Source organism: Fukomys damarensis, unplaced genomic scaffold (assembly GCF_012274545.1).
Source record: "Fukomys damarensis isolate Sample0158 unplaced genomic scaffold, DMR_v1.0_HiC HiC_scaffold_7, whole genome shotgun sequence".
Lineage (NCBI taxonomy): Eukaryota > Metazoa > Chordata > Mammalia > Rodentia > Bathyergidae > Fukomys > Fukomys damarensis.
Window position 1 is genome coordinate 29,203,840 of NW_022900919.1, and position 13,303 is coordinate 29,217,142.

A 13,303-nucleotide genomic window follows, 5' to 3' on the forward strand; every position below is an offset into this window, starting at 1 on the left:
TTTTTCTAATCTTTTCTTGAGGAGGGGGTGTTTTGTTTTTGAGGCAGGGTTTCACTATGCATTTCAGGCTGGCCTTGAACTTGCGGTATTTCTCCTGCCTCAACCTCCCAAATGCTAGGATTCTAAGTATGTGCCACCACGTGCCTGGCAGTTTTTTATTTTTAATTTTTTTTGTGGAACTGAAGATTGAACCCAGGACCTCCTGCATGTTAGGCCAGTGCTCTAGCGCTGAACTACATCCTCAACCCCTTTTAGTTCTTGAGATAGGGTGTTGCTAAATTGCCCAGGATAGCTTCCAACTCAGGAAAACTCCCAAGTAGCTTGGATTATGGGTGTGTACCACCACACCTGGAGAGGTGCTTTAAAATTTTGAGAAAGGGTCTCACTAAGTCTGAGTCACCCAGGCTGAGCTAAAACTTGTGATCTCCCTGCCTCAGCCTCCTAGCGTGCAGACACCGCAGACATTGATACTTATACTTGGATCCTACTTACAAAGATCAGAAAATGAAAACTGACATCCATCATCCAGTTAGAAAATACTGCAGTCACCAGGGATTTAGCTCAGTGGCACCGCGCCTGCCTTATAAGCACAAGGTCCTGAGTTTGATCCCCAGTACCACAACAAAAATAGAAAAGAATATACTGCAGTCAAGTCAAATATGAATAACTGATCTATTTTCTCCACTTCGTACAGAAAATGTTCAAGAAGAGAATTCAATGGCCATCCACAACAAATGACCAGGGCACAAATAATGAAACCATGCAAAACAAAAGGCCCAAGTATTCAGTGTGCAATATGGTACTCCATCACTCTGAGTCGGCAGAAACTGCTGCCCACCACAGAGGGCAGAAATTCATATTCACAGCACTTTTTCACAGTACAGCTAAAATAAATCATATAATCTATTTTTAAAAAATAAATCACATACCTGGTTTCTTTGGAAACAGAAATTACAAGCCCAAAGTTTTGCTTGATAGTCAACCTGACTGTGAGAAAGAAAAATACCATCAGAAGATACCATTTTTATTTTTAAAGCATTCAAATGTAAATTTGAAGCTCAATAAATCACAGACATATGCATGTATACATGTGCATAAAGACAAAAGCTTGCAAAATTTCACTACAAACAGAATTCTAGCTGATTATACTAAGTATGCCAATAGTTTCTATCAAAGGCTGCAATGAAGAATAAGTAAATCATTTTTTCTTTTCTAACGCGCTAGATAATTTTGGGGTTTTTTGGTGGGGGTACCGGGGATCAAACTAGGGTCCTTGCGTTTGCGAGGCAGGCGGTGGCACCACTGAGCTAAATCCCCAGCCCCTTGTCTTCATGATTTTTTTCTAACATCTTTGTTGTTCAGCTATGTGATACTATAAATTTCAAGTCAGGTATAGCGGCACATGCCCATAATCCCAGCACTTGGGAGGTTGAGACAGAAAGATGGCCATGAGTTCGAGACCAGCTGGAACTATATAACAACACCCTGTCTCAAAAACACAAAAGGGGGCCAGGACTTAGCTCAATGGTTCCACTGCCTGCCTTGCAAAAGCAAGGTCCCGAGTTTGGTCCCTAGTACCAAAAAAAAAAAAAAAAAGAAAGAAAGAAACTATAAATTTCAATAATAAAAAGTTCTAATACTCCTTTCTACTTTCAGAAAATTATTAAGCAGTGGCTAACATTTTTAAAGCAGAGCAACATTTTAAATACTGGCACATTAAATAAAAGAAAGGAAATAATGGAAAAATGTTCCCTTATTTTGATACTCTCCACCTATTTCAAAAATTATTTCAGCTGGTGGTGGTAAACTCCTATAGTCCCAGCTACTCAAGAGGCTGAGACAGGAGGATTACTTGGGCCTACAAGTTCAAGATGAGGATGGGCAACCCAGTGAGACTCTTGTCTCAAAAAATAAATTAATTTTAAAAATAAAGATTTCCAAATAACACCCACATATATGTGAAATATTATAGGTCACTATCTCAGATACCAAAAATTACACTCACAGTAAAATGACTAAGAGTTAAAATTTTTTCTGCCTAATACTTCTGTCCAAACAGCATCACCACACCAGGTAAGTGTGAAAACATGGCCTAAAGTTTTTTAATGTTTTGGAAAATACTTTAGAAGACACCTCATAAAGTCTATAGCTAAGCCAAAAGTGAAATGATAATCACCAAAACAGTGACTTTTAAATCTTCCCCTTCTACCTCTGCCCCTCATTCCTGTAAGATTCCAATTTTACCTGAAATGTCAGGCCAGGGAGATTTCTACGAGCACACATCCCCTAAGAATTTCATCGTAAACTACTACCTATCTCAGATTTGACATCTTGCCCAAACTGAATGACTTGATTAAAGATAGTAACTTGCTATATTCACCATTTTAACGTTTCTAAAAGAATTCATACCATGGGTCAGGGATTTACCTCAGTGGTTCCACTGCCTGCCTTGCAAGCACAAGGACCCGAGTTCGATCCCTGGTGCCAAAAATAAATAAATAAGAATTCATACCAAAGTGGATTGAGGACAGCTTTGCAGGTGGGTCTGCTGCAAACCACAGGTTCATATTGTACAGGAGGCAGGTCTGGACGTTCCTTCAAAGGAGTAAGGAGGCAGGCCAGCGGAACCACCATTCGCGTGGCCTCCAGACGGCTGGATGGCCACAAATTCCAACTGAAGCGCACACCATCGCGTTCTTCATTCTGCTGAATGAACTCCAGATATGTCGCCATTGTCTAAAACGGAACTGAAGATAAAGCTTTACTTTTACCCAAAGATCTCATCTAAACCTTGAAAAAGAAGATGCTCTTGCAACATAGTATTTCTTAAATACCAAGGTGGGAAAGACCTGTCCATACCAGTATCTACCTTTCTGCTGACACCAAACGTCATTAGTTCATACTTCTTTTAGTACTGCTCCTTTTTCAACCCTTCTCTCTAGCACTTAAGAAAAAAATAAAGGCCAAGCATGGTGGTGCACGCCTATAATCCCAGCACTCAGGAGGCTGAGGCAGGAGGATCACTGTGAGTTCGAGACCAGCCTGAGCTACATAGTGAGATCCAGGTCAGTCTCAACTACATAGAGACCCTGACTCAAAAAAAAAACAAATAAATAAATAAATAAACAAAATAAAGAAGAAGAAAGTTTACAATGATGTGACCATCTCTTATGGCTAGTAGTTTAATACGACTGTAAACCTCTTCACAGATCACACATCATCTCAGACAAGGCAACTTCAACCCTCCGCCCAAAAGGCGTCTTAAACCCTGTTTCAGCATCTATCTTCCTCTCTGATATCCTGCCTTCCTTATTCAACTAAGGTAAACACTATATTATACTATAAACATTATGTTCCAAGTAATCAAGTTTTTTTGCATCCTTTCCTCTCTCCATTACCTGTGGAGAAAAGAACTAGATACTCATCTGAATGTCCAGTTTGTTACGGTAACCAGTTCTGATCTAAAGTATTTCTACTCTTATCAGCAAACTGACAGAAAGTTTATTATGCCGAGCCTCACCTAGACCTCTTTAATCACTATGGTTGCTTGTGCTCATGTCTTGAAAGGCTCTGGTTAATAAAAATAGTCTGCAGACTAAGCTTTCAAATGATTTCCAATTTCACTGTGTTCTTATACTTCTTATACATGTCCTAAAACCTAAGGTTACACATATCGAAGCTATTGGGATTCATGGCAACAAGCCCCTCAAGAAAAGCAGGAAAAAAAAAAGGCAAATTTAAAAAGACATGATAATTGGTGAAGTGGCCTATATGTCCATCAACCACGAATGAAGAAAAAGTGGTATTTATATGCGATGGAGTACTACTCTGCCATAAAAAGGTTAAATTTGAGTTATCTGAAGGAAAATGGATGCACCTTGAGACCATAATGTTAAGTGAAATATATCACAAGCTTAAAAACCATATGGCTTTGCAAACATGAGAAACCCAAAATATAAATAAATCAAAGAGCATAATACAAGATAATAGGAAATAGGGAGACAGATCTTTTGCAAATGGGAAGAAGACTAAGAGATGAAGGGGGAGAAGAGAATAGGATGTAAAAAGAAATAAGATGTGTCCATGCACGTATCAACTTCCCACAATGAAAGAGTTCACCAGGTAGTACAAACATGTACTAATGACAATCTGTGATATTAATGTGGCCATCGTGCCCACTTCATCTTGTGCTGGGTAACAATTGTCTCCACGTTATTCTGACAACTGGATTGAGGCAGTAACATTACATGATAAGAAAAGCAAATAATTTATTCTATTACATAGGACCCTGGCAATGAAAAATCCAAATGTGTGGTCCAACTGGAACTCTAAAACATATCTGTTATTCCCACCAAAAGCAGGAACCGAAGCACTGCATACAAAGAGGCTTCTGCAGCTTCCTGGAGAGTTCCGGGATAAATCAGGTGGAATCAGGAGCAAGTTCTAATGCCACAATTATCAGCAAGTATTACCTGACTGCTCCCCGCTCAACACAGTTCCTTATTAAAAGGCACTGGTTCTTAATTATCTACTTATAAAAACCTGTTCCATTCCCACTGCCACCATCTCTCACTCATCTAGACCACTGATTTTTAACCATGGGCACACAATAAAAACTTGTGAGGGTCTACCAATCTTCTGAAGCTGCATGCCAAACTGTGTTCAGGAGAGAATGTATACATTTTTCTAGAGAGATAAGTCCATGGCTTTTACCAAATTTTCAAAGGGTACCTGAGAGTCCGACAGCTGAATGAATGAACTGGTGAGTGAACGAAATGCCTGGACAGACACTGATGAGCTTGGATCGAGAAATGTGAACCATTCTTATCTCACCAAGACGTAACTTCTTAGGACACGGAGACCCCACTTCGAAAGATTAAGAAACGTTTAATCCTCGTCGGGAGTCTAAAGACCGGGCTCTACTTCCATCAGTCACAAAGCAAACCTCTCGAGCGTTTCAATTATAAAACGGGGGTGGATCCTTCAGGCTGGAGGTTAGGAAGTCAGGACCCGATCCTCTGCCGTGGGACGCTTCAATTTCGCAGATTCCTGGATCATCAATTCCCTCTGGCTCCCCTGCCTGCCAGGAAAAGGGCTCATCCCAAAAGTACCCCCAACGCTCCCCCGCTTCTGGTTCGAGCCCTGTGTCGCCCTTGCTCGCCGCTCACCTGGCCGATGCCTTACACCTGTCCCAAGCGGTCCGCGCCCACCGATGCAAAAGTCCGGCTCCGGCTCCCAAGTCCAGCTCAGCTTTCAGCCAATTGGTCAATGCCCCATTGCATCACGCTACAGCGACGTATACTAGCCAATCAGACATCACGTCTGGGCGGAAGCGCGGAAGTGACACATTTAGAGAAGCCTCGCCGCCATGCTGGAGCAGGGCAACGCATCAGCGCCTGGCACTTCAAAACCACACTTCTTCACAACGCACGCTTCCTTAAATTTACCCCTAAAGGTTTCGGTTTCAGAAAGTCTCAACGCCTGCCTGGCCGCTCCCTAGATACAGCTACTGGAGGAATCGTCCTTATACATTATGACGTCAGTTTGCATCAGTGGGAAGCCTCTCTCATTGCCTTAGATACCAGAATATGAGAAGGATGACGTGTAAGCCCGGACGTAGGAGCTGCGCCGCCGGAGGAAAGCGAGGCTGCCGGGAGGAAAGCGTCAGCGTGCGGAAGGGGCCATGGGAAGGAGTCGGGGACTGGAAGGGGGGCGCATGCGCACTTGCTAGTGAGCGCGGTCTCCAAGTCTAGTGAAAGAGTACAGCAAATCTAGTTAAACTTAGCATGACAAGGTTTCCTCTTCTCACCTGCTGTAATGCCTTCGCGCTCTCACGGAGACCGGCACTAGCGCAGTCCCCGTCTACGTGACCGTCCCTGTCATCCGTAAACAAGGAGATGAGTAACAGAATGAACGTATTGGCAACTTTCTGCAGCCTCCGAAGCCGTTTCACACTTTCTTACAAGGGCAAATACCAGCTGTTGACCACGAAGAGTGCAACCATCTGTGCTGCAAACGTGTATTAACAAAAATAAGGAAAATCACCTTGTTAATCTTACTCGGAGATAGAGACATTCTGCAGTATATAAAACTAAGAAGCAAGGGGCCGGAGATTTAGTTCAGAGTTACCGTTCCGGCCTCGCAAGCGCAAGGTCTTGAGTTCGATTCCCCGGTATCAACAACAACAACAGCAACAACAAAAACCCAAAACAATAACAACTGTACGGTTAATGATTCAATTTAAAACGTGTTACTATAAAAGACACATTGTGATTGATCCGTCAGTCGCACAAGGCCCCCGTTCCTGCTACTTTCCGCAGCGGCTCTGGGAGTCCTGAAACCGGAGAAGGGCGCGGCTCTGCGCTCTCTGCTCCCTGAGCCCCGCTGGGCGGGACCGGCCGGAGGTGGCTCTGCTCCCAGGTCCCCGGCCGGCGCATTCATGGCCGCTCCCAGCAAGGCAGTGGTTGTTCCCGGGAACGGAGGTGGGGATGTGGCCACCCATGGCTGGTACGGCTGGGTAAAGAGGGCGCTGGAGCAGGTAAGGCCTCTTTTAAGATCCGACTGCTGGAAGACTTTTCTGAGGGCTCAGTTTTTAGAGTAAAAGGAACCACTTTGAATTACAGAGACCTTCTGCTGCCGCTTCAGATTTAGGGCTTTCCATTTTTATACCTTCAGTGCTTCCTGCTCCAGGTTTTAAAAAGCATCCTAGGGCCGGGGATTTAGCTCAGTGGTTCTGCGGCCTTCCTCTCAAGCGCAAGGACCGTAGTTCAATCCCCGGTACCCCCCCAAAAAAAACCAAAAAAAAACCTAACAGCATTCTATATGTAATACTTGGTATATACAAAGCATGTATGTGACACGTGAGTATGAACAAAAAACATGGAACATTCTAGCAAGGATAATGCAATGAATCACGAACACATTCTGATATTTTTCATTTGCTTCTCTTAAAAATTATTTTTTACAACTCATGTATGTACTCTGTAAACAATGTATTGTTTAAATTGGCTATGAGCTTTTCCAACATCGTACCCTATTACAGGTGGTCTTGTGCACCTGGGTTTTGTTTTAAAACCCTTTTCCCTAATCTAGGGTTAGATTTCTCCCTGGGTTAACCCCAAGAAGAGAATTTCAATAGAGTAATATATCCAATCTAGTAAATAAAGTCAATATAATAGCAAGCCTCGCCTCTGAAAGAGAATTTCAAGGTGTGGCTCAATACCACGGGCAGAGCTTCGAACCAGAAAGTTGGTTTTGGGCTGTCCAGGGAGAGGGGGTGCCTAGATTTCTGTACCACACTTCTGTGCCAAGGCTCGCTGACTCCCTGGGGTGCAGTGTGCTTGGTTCCAAGTTGGGTCAGTCTGTTGAGAACTTTCCTTTATATCCTCTCTATAGATGTGTGCATTAGACATAAACACAAATACACAAATGCAGGTAGGGGTCTCTGTAGAGAGTTACCAAGCTGGCTAGATAAGGGAATACTTACAGATAGGGTTTAGGAGGAGGGATGGTATATTTATGTGGAATCCTGGAGCACTTACATATTTCATTTCATAGTTCATGCACTTACTCATTTGATAAAGGTCATACCAGGTGTCTTCATATTAGTAAAGTATTAGTTGCAATTAAGTTTTTATTATAGCTTTTTTCCCCTTGTACTATAGGTACCTGGTTTCCAGTGTTTGGCCAAAAACATGCCTGACCCAAGTAAGTTTTAAACTTGTTTTTATTTTATTTTATTTGGGTTTTTTGAAGGGATGGGTACCAGGGATTGAACTCAGAACTTTGTGATTGTGAGGGAGGTGGCGACACCACTGAGCTAAATCCCCAGCCCATATTTGTTATATTTTTTGAGACAGGATCTTGCTTTGTAGTTCAGGCTGATCTCAAACTCACTAGGTAGCTCAGGCTAACCATGAACTTGCAGCAATCCTTCAACCTTCCAAGTATTGGGATTACAGACATGTACCACTATGATCGGCCTTAAACTTGTTTTTAAATAGCCTCACATTGTTGGGTTTTGATCTCACCATTTGAGGGAGCAGAGTAGAGCATAGGGATATCATAGTAGAGAAGCCAAAGATAAATAGATACCTAAGAACGAATGAGGTGAGTAGCTTTGGGAGGAGGGTGTAAACCAGAAGACGTGGAAAATGCTAGTAAGGATCAGGAAAAACACCTGGGCGTGGTAAAATTTAATTTTAAACTTTGTAAGCAACTTAATTTTCTCTTCTAGACTTACACTCTTTGGGCAAAATCTGTAGGTGTCCCAGTTCAGGCAGAGATATGATACAACCTTACAGTTTGAGGCCCAAATTTTTAAAAATGTAATGATGTTCCTTTTGTTCTGGGAATGCTTATGACTTATCTCTGGAAAGAACATATAATACATGTATTTTAGAATGTTGTCAAGAGCTTTTAAGTTTGAAAGTTTACATTAAAACTTCTGAATTAGGGGATTTAGCTAAGCGGCTTGGTGGCCTGCCTTGCAAGCGCAAGTACCCGAGTTCAATCCCCGGTACCAAAAAAAAAAAAAACTTTAAAAAACTTCTGAATTATATTTTTTTTATTCCCTCAGTATTTTTAAAGCAAGAACATGGAAAAATAAAGAAAGAGCAAAACTATTTACTCAAGCTATAGACTTAGGTCTTTCTTTCAACGGGGATTTAGCTCAGTGGTTCTGCTACCTCCCTTGAAAGCACAAGGACCCAAATTCGATCCCTGGTGAAAAAAAAAAAAAAAAAACTGAGGTTCCATTAAAACAGCCCCATCACATTTGCACAGCTGTACCGTTTAAAAGCTGCGAGCAGCCAGTCAGTCACTTGTCTGTTAGAAAGGTGGGGAGACATTAGGCTGAGATTGTCCCTGTCAGATGACATTTTCTTACCCTGAACCTCAGTTACAGCCCGGGAGAGCATCTGGCTGCCCTTCATGGAGACGGAGCTACAGTGTGACGAGAAGACCATCGTCATAGGCCACAGCTCTGGGGCCATCGCAGCCATGAGGTGTGTGCTGCTGGGACTGCCTGCTTCATGAGCCCAGTTCACCTTAAGTTTCCAGTGCTGTCTTCAGTGGTGGTAACACGATCTGGCTTAATTCCTTCCTGCTTTGGTTAGTGGGTGGAAGAAAGTATTGATTGCTTGAACTTGAGTGCAGTGATTCTTTTAAAACTCCAGCAGCTTTCCATCCCTGGGCTCTGCTGTCTCTATCGGCTCCCTATCTCTTCCTGCTCCCTCTACCCTGTTGGCTCCTGCCCCTTAATTATCTCTAATACTTTCCATCGATACCCTTTTTATTTCCTGTCTCCACCAGTAGAGTGACTTCGTTTCCTCTGAGAATGAAACCCTAGGGCCTAGAAGAGAGTCTGGCATATGGCAGATGCCCCATAAGTATTTGTTGGCTGTTACCCCTACCTACTATAAACCCTACCGTTTGTAGAATTCAGAGCTGCTTTCCATTAGAGCATTGTGCCTCACTCTGTAGCTCAGGGGCAGGGGATTTGCGGTCAGATCTGGCCTGTTGGGGTTGGGTTCTCCTTTATTCTCTACACTCCATGACAAAGGATAACAGTTTTATTTGTATGGCTCCTAATTCCAAGTGGTTGCTCAGGGTATCAGATGACCTGCATACCAGGGAATCTTGCCAAATTCTGTAACCTTTCAGCTGCATGATCAAAGCTATGGTAATAGCAACACCTTGGAGTACAGTGTTGCTCAATTATGGTACAATCCTGGTGTGCTAGATGTTAATAAGCCGCCAGGGCTTGTCTCGTAAAAAAAGAGATCCCTTTTATTGCTGCAATTTGTCCCAACTCAAGGGTAACTGATTTTGTTCTCAAACCACCCACTGGTGAGGATTTGCCTTCTTTCTAAGACCCCTGAATTTACTGCATGGTTGGCACAACCTTCTCATATCTGACTTCTAAACATTAAGGAGGCAAAGAGAAAAACAGGTGCAAAACTATCAGTGTAAAGTCATAGGGGAACCTACAGTGTAAGGTTGTAGGGGGTTGTAAGGGACCCCCCCATTTCTTATGGATCACAAAGGGAAAACTGTGCCTTTACAATGGAGAGGGCCTTAGAGATGACCTGAAGTGACCAGACCTAATCTCATCAATAACCTCGTGTCCATGAAGGCATGGAGTGTGAAGGACACCCTGCCACCTAGGGAGCATTCTTGCCAAGAATGTTTCATCTCAGTCTAATTATGAAAAAAATAAGTCCAGATTAAGGGGGGTGGTGTACAGAACAACTGGCCTCAGCTTTTGTATTAAGCAATTGCCAGTATCATTTTGCAAAAAATGGGAAAGTGACTAGAAACTCATGAAAACCAAACCTTGATTGGACCTAGGATTACAAAACCAGTTTTAAAGGACATTTTTGGTAAATTTGGGGAAGGGGGAACACAGATAATATTACCATGTCAATGTTAAATTTATTGGCTATAATAATAGTATTGTGTTGGGCCAGGGATGTAGCTCAGCAGTACAGAACCTGCCTGGTAAGCATGAGGCCCTGAGTTTGATTCCCGGTACCCAAACAAACAAACACAATAGTATTGTGTTTTTTTAAGGGAACAGTCTTCTTGTTCTTGGGAGGTAATTACTAAAGCAAGAGTGAGCTGTGGCCAATATAATGAATCTAGGTACTTTATGTTCTTTCAACTTTGTTGTAAGTTTGATATTTTTCAAGTTTAAAGAGTTGGAAATAAAAGTTTGGGCCCAAGAACAAATGCCAACCCAAAGTGTTTCCTGGCACAGAGGCCTCTTGAAAATATCCCAGTTCCCCATCTCCTTAGTCTGGTCCTTGCTGAGTGAGGTAGTGTCTTCAGAGAGTTAGCTAGGTACCACTTGCTGGCCAGCATACTGGGAACCAGGAACTAAGAGCAATCACACCTGCCTGTAAGGAGCGGATGGATTGGGGGAGACAGGTGCAGCACAACACAAATGAATGATACAAGTTCGTTTCTGGCTTTGTAATGTTTCTTTAAATATGGTGCCCAGAAAATGTTCAAACAAGAAGAGGAACAAGGGAGGGGGGAGGGAGAAAGGAAGGAACAAGAAAAAAAGTGAAAAATAGAAGGAAAAAACAGAAACAAAGCTTCTGTACATAGGGAGGAGAGGGGGCTGGGGGGATGGGATAAAATAAGATAGATTTTAAAATATATGGTTCCCAGACCACTTGCCTTGGTCACCTAGGTCAGGGAAGACAGCATGCCGTAAGGTGCGGATTCCTGGGCCCCAGCCCCTCTGAGTGTGATGCTGTGCAGCTTAGCCTGGGAATGTGCATGGGCACTAAGTAATGCCATTGAAGGTGGGAGGATGCACACGTCAGAAAGAATGGTTAGTTTTTTCTACATTAGTACATTAGTTTTTTCTTCTTTGGGAAAGGAATGCAGAAGAGGTCTGGGCTACCTTGAAAAATGAGTAGTTTAGCTGGCCCACACCTGTAATTCCAGCAGTGTGGGAGGCTAACGCAGGAAGTTCACAAGGTCAAGCCCAGTCTGAACACTTTAGCCGTTTAGTGAAACCTTGTTTTTTTTTAATTTATAAGAACTAAAAAAGGGGTAGGGGATGCAAATCAGTGCAAAGGCTGCGGGTTCATCCCTAACGCCCTACCCCCACCCACCACAGGACTCCACCACACAGCTGTGGTTGGGGCTGCAGCTCTGCAGTCTCCTTGCCTCGCATTTCCTAGCACAGGTTCTCGGTAAGGTCTATCCAGTGAATTGCACGGTTTGTTGACTCGGGGGTGATCAGACTGGACGAGTCTTGGCTAACACCACTTTTCCCTCTCCAGGTATGCAGAGACACATCGTGTCTATGCTATTGTGTTAGTGTCTGCATACACATCAGACTTGGGGGATGAAAATGAGCGTGCAAGTGGTAAGTCTGAAGCCAGACATCCCAGGAAAGCCCTTCCCCTGGGCTGTTCAGGTTACAAAACAGGCCCATCTTTCAGATAGCAGAAAAAAAAATAAATCTAATAGCCTAGGAGAAATACTTTCCACCTTGCTCTGGGTATAAGTTGGGTATGAATAGTGGGCCTCTTTCCAGCCCAGTTTAGAATCAAACCCTAAAGGCCTTGTTTTATTTGGGCCATTTACTCCCTCTTCACAAGAGCTATTAGGTATCAGTGTCCACAAATAAAAAGTGCTTCTCACTCACAACAGGGCTCTGGTCCTGTGTCTGTGAGGGTCCCCACTGGGTGTTCTGGGGTGTCTGGAGTGGCGGTGGCTCCCCAGGGGCATTGAGAGGTTCTTTTTCCCCCCCCCCCAGGATACTTCAACCGCCCCTGGCAGTGGGAGAAGATCAAGGCCAACTGCACTCACATTGTGCAGTTCGGCTCCACAGATGACCCTTTCCTTCCCTGGAAGGAACAACAAGAAGTGGCAGACAGGCTGGGGGCCAAGCTGTACAAATTCACTGACCGCGGCCACTTTCAGAACACAGAGTTCCACGAATTGCTCAGTGTGGTTAAGTCGATGCTGCAAGCACCCGTGTAGCCAGGACAGCTCCTGCTACCCTGCATGCCCGTGGAGGGGGCGAGGGGTGATACTGTAAGAATCACTGTATAACACACAGTTAGGTTCCAGAAGTGCCTGAAGACACAAGTTTCCACAGTCACACTAACAAACAGCAATTCCATTTTCTGAAGAGTCAATCTTCCCAAACTGCTATGAACCACAGCAGTATTTCTTCCATGGATAAGGGACCTAAGGACAGTTAATTGTCCTTATCTGAAGAGAATGTCAGAAACAGAACCCAGGTTTTCTGATCTCAGTCCAGATTTAAACTAGGTAACGTTGGAAAGCTAGCTTTTCCTCATAGAAATAAAACATTTGTTTTATTAGGGAAAGGAAACGTGACTATAGGTCCAGAGAATTGGCTTAGCACTCAGAACACTACTGCTGTTTCGGTGGACCCAGGATTTAAATCGCCCGTGACACTGCCCCCATCCCCTGGTCCTTCAGATGTGTTGACAGAGACCAACATACAAGGAGGCTGAGTCAGGCAGTGCCTGGGTCAGGAGGGGAACAGAAGCATAGCCTCAATTTCCAGTGAATTCACACTTCATATTGGAGAATTTGGGTCTGAGGCAGAAATGTGATTCCTATGCTGATTATACAGAGATTCAGAGACACTTTAAAACAAAGTCTTTTGGTTTCTAGACATGATAGGACAAAGTCAGGAAAAGACATTCTAACAGGGCCGGGGATTTAGCTCAGTGGTTTTGATGCCTGCCTTACAAGCACAAGGACCTGAGTTTGATCCCTGGTACCCAAAAAAAAAAAAAAAAAAAAA

The 13,303-nt window shown here is 43.5% G+C and overlaps 2 protein-coding genes across 4 annotated transcripts in view; one reads left to right on the plus strand and one right to left on the minus strand.

Moving 5' to 3' along the window:
* Positions 1 to 5,879, minus strand: part of Sec23b (SEC23 homolog B, COPII coat complex component) — a 30,397-nt gene extending 24,518 nt beyond the window's left edge. The window contains exons 1-3 of one of the 3 annotated variants that reach the window (XM_010634167.3): positions 5,810 to 5,879; positions 2,513 to 2,747; positions 930 to 987 (exon numbers count right to left, since the gene is read on the minus strand). In XM_010634167.3, the coding sequence (XP_010632469.1) occupies positions 930 to 987; positions 2,513 to 2,733 (279 nt within the window). In that variant the 5' untranslated portion in view covers positions 2,734 to 2,747; positions 5,810 to 5,879. Of the gene's footprint in view, positions 1 to 929; positions 988 to 2,512; positions 2,748 to 4,731; positions 5,255 to 5,809 lie in introns of those variants that run through there. The other 2 variants (XM_010634165.3, XM_010634166.3) reach the window with 2 other exon arrangements.
* A 150-nt stretch (positions 5,880 to 6,029) lies between these two features.
* Positions 6,030 to 12,868, plus strand: Rbbp9 (RB binding protein 9, serine hydrolase). The gene is made up of 5 exons (XM_010634164.3): positions 6,030 to 6,538; positions 7,665 to 7,707; positions 8,900 to 9,005; positions 11,799 to 11,884; positions 12,278 to 12,868. The coding sequence occupies exons 1-5, from the start codon at positions 6,440 to 6,442 to the stop codon at positions 12,502 to 12,504; spliced, it is 561 nt and encodes a 186-aa protein (XP_010632466.1). The 5' UTR covers positions 6,030 to 6,439; the 3' UTR covers positions 12,505 to 12,868.
* Positions 12,869 to 13,303: the final 435 nt, after the last annotated feature.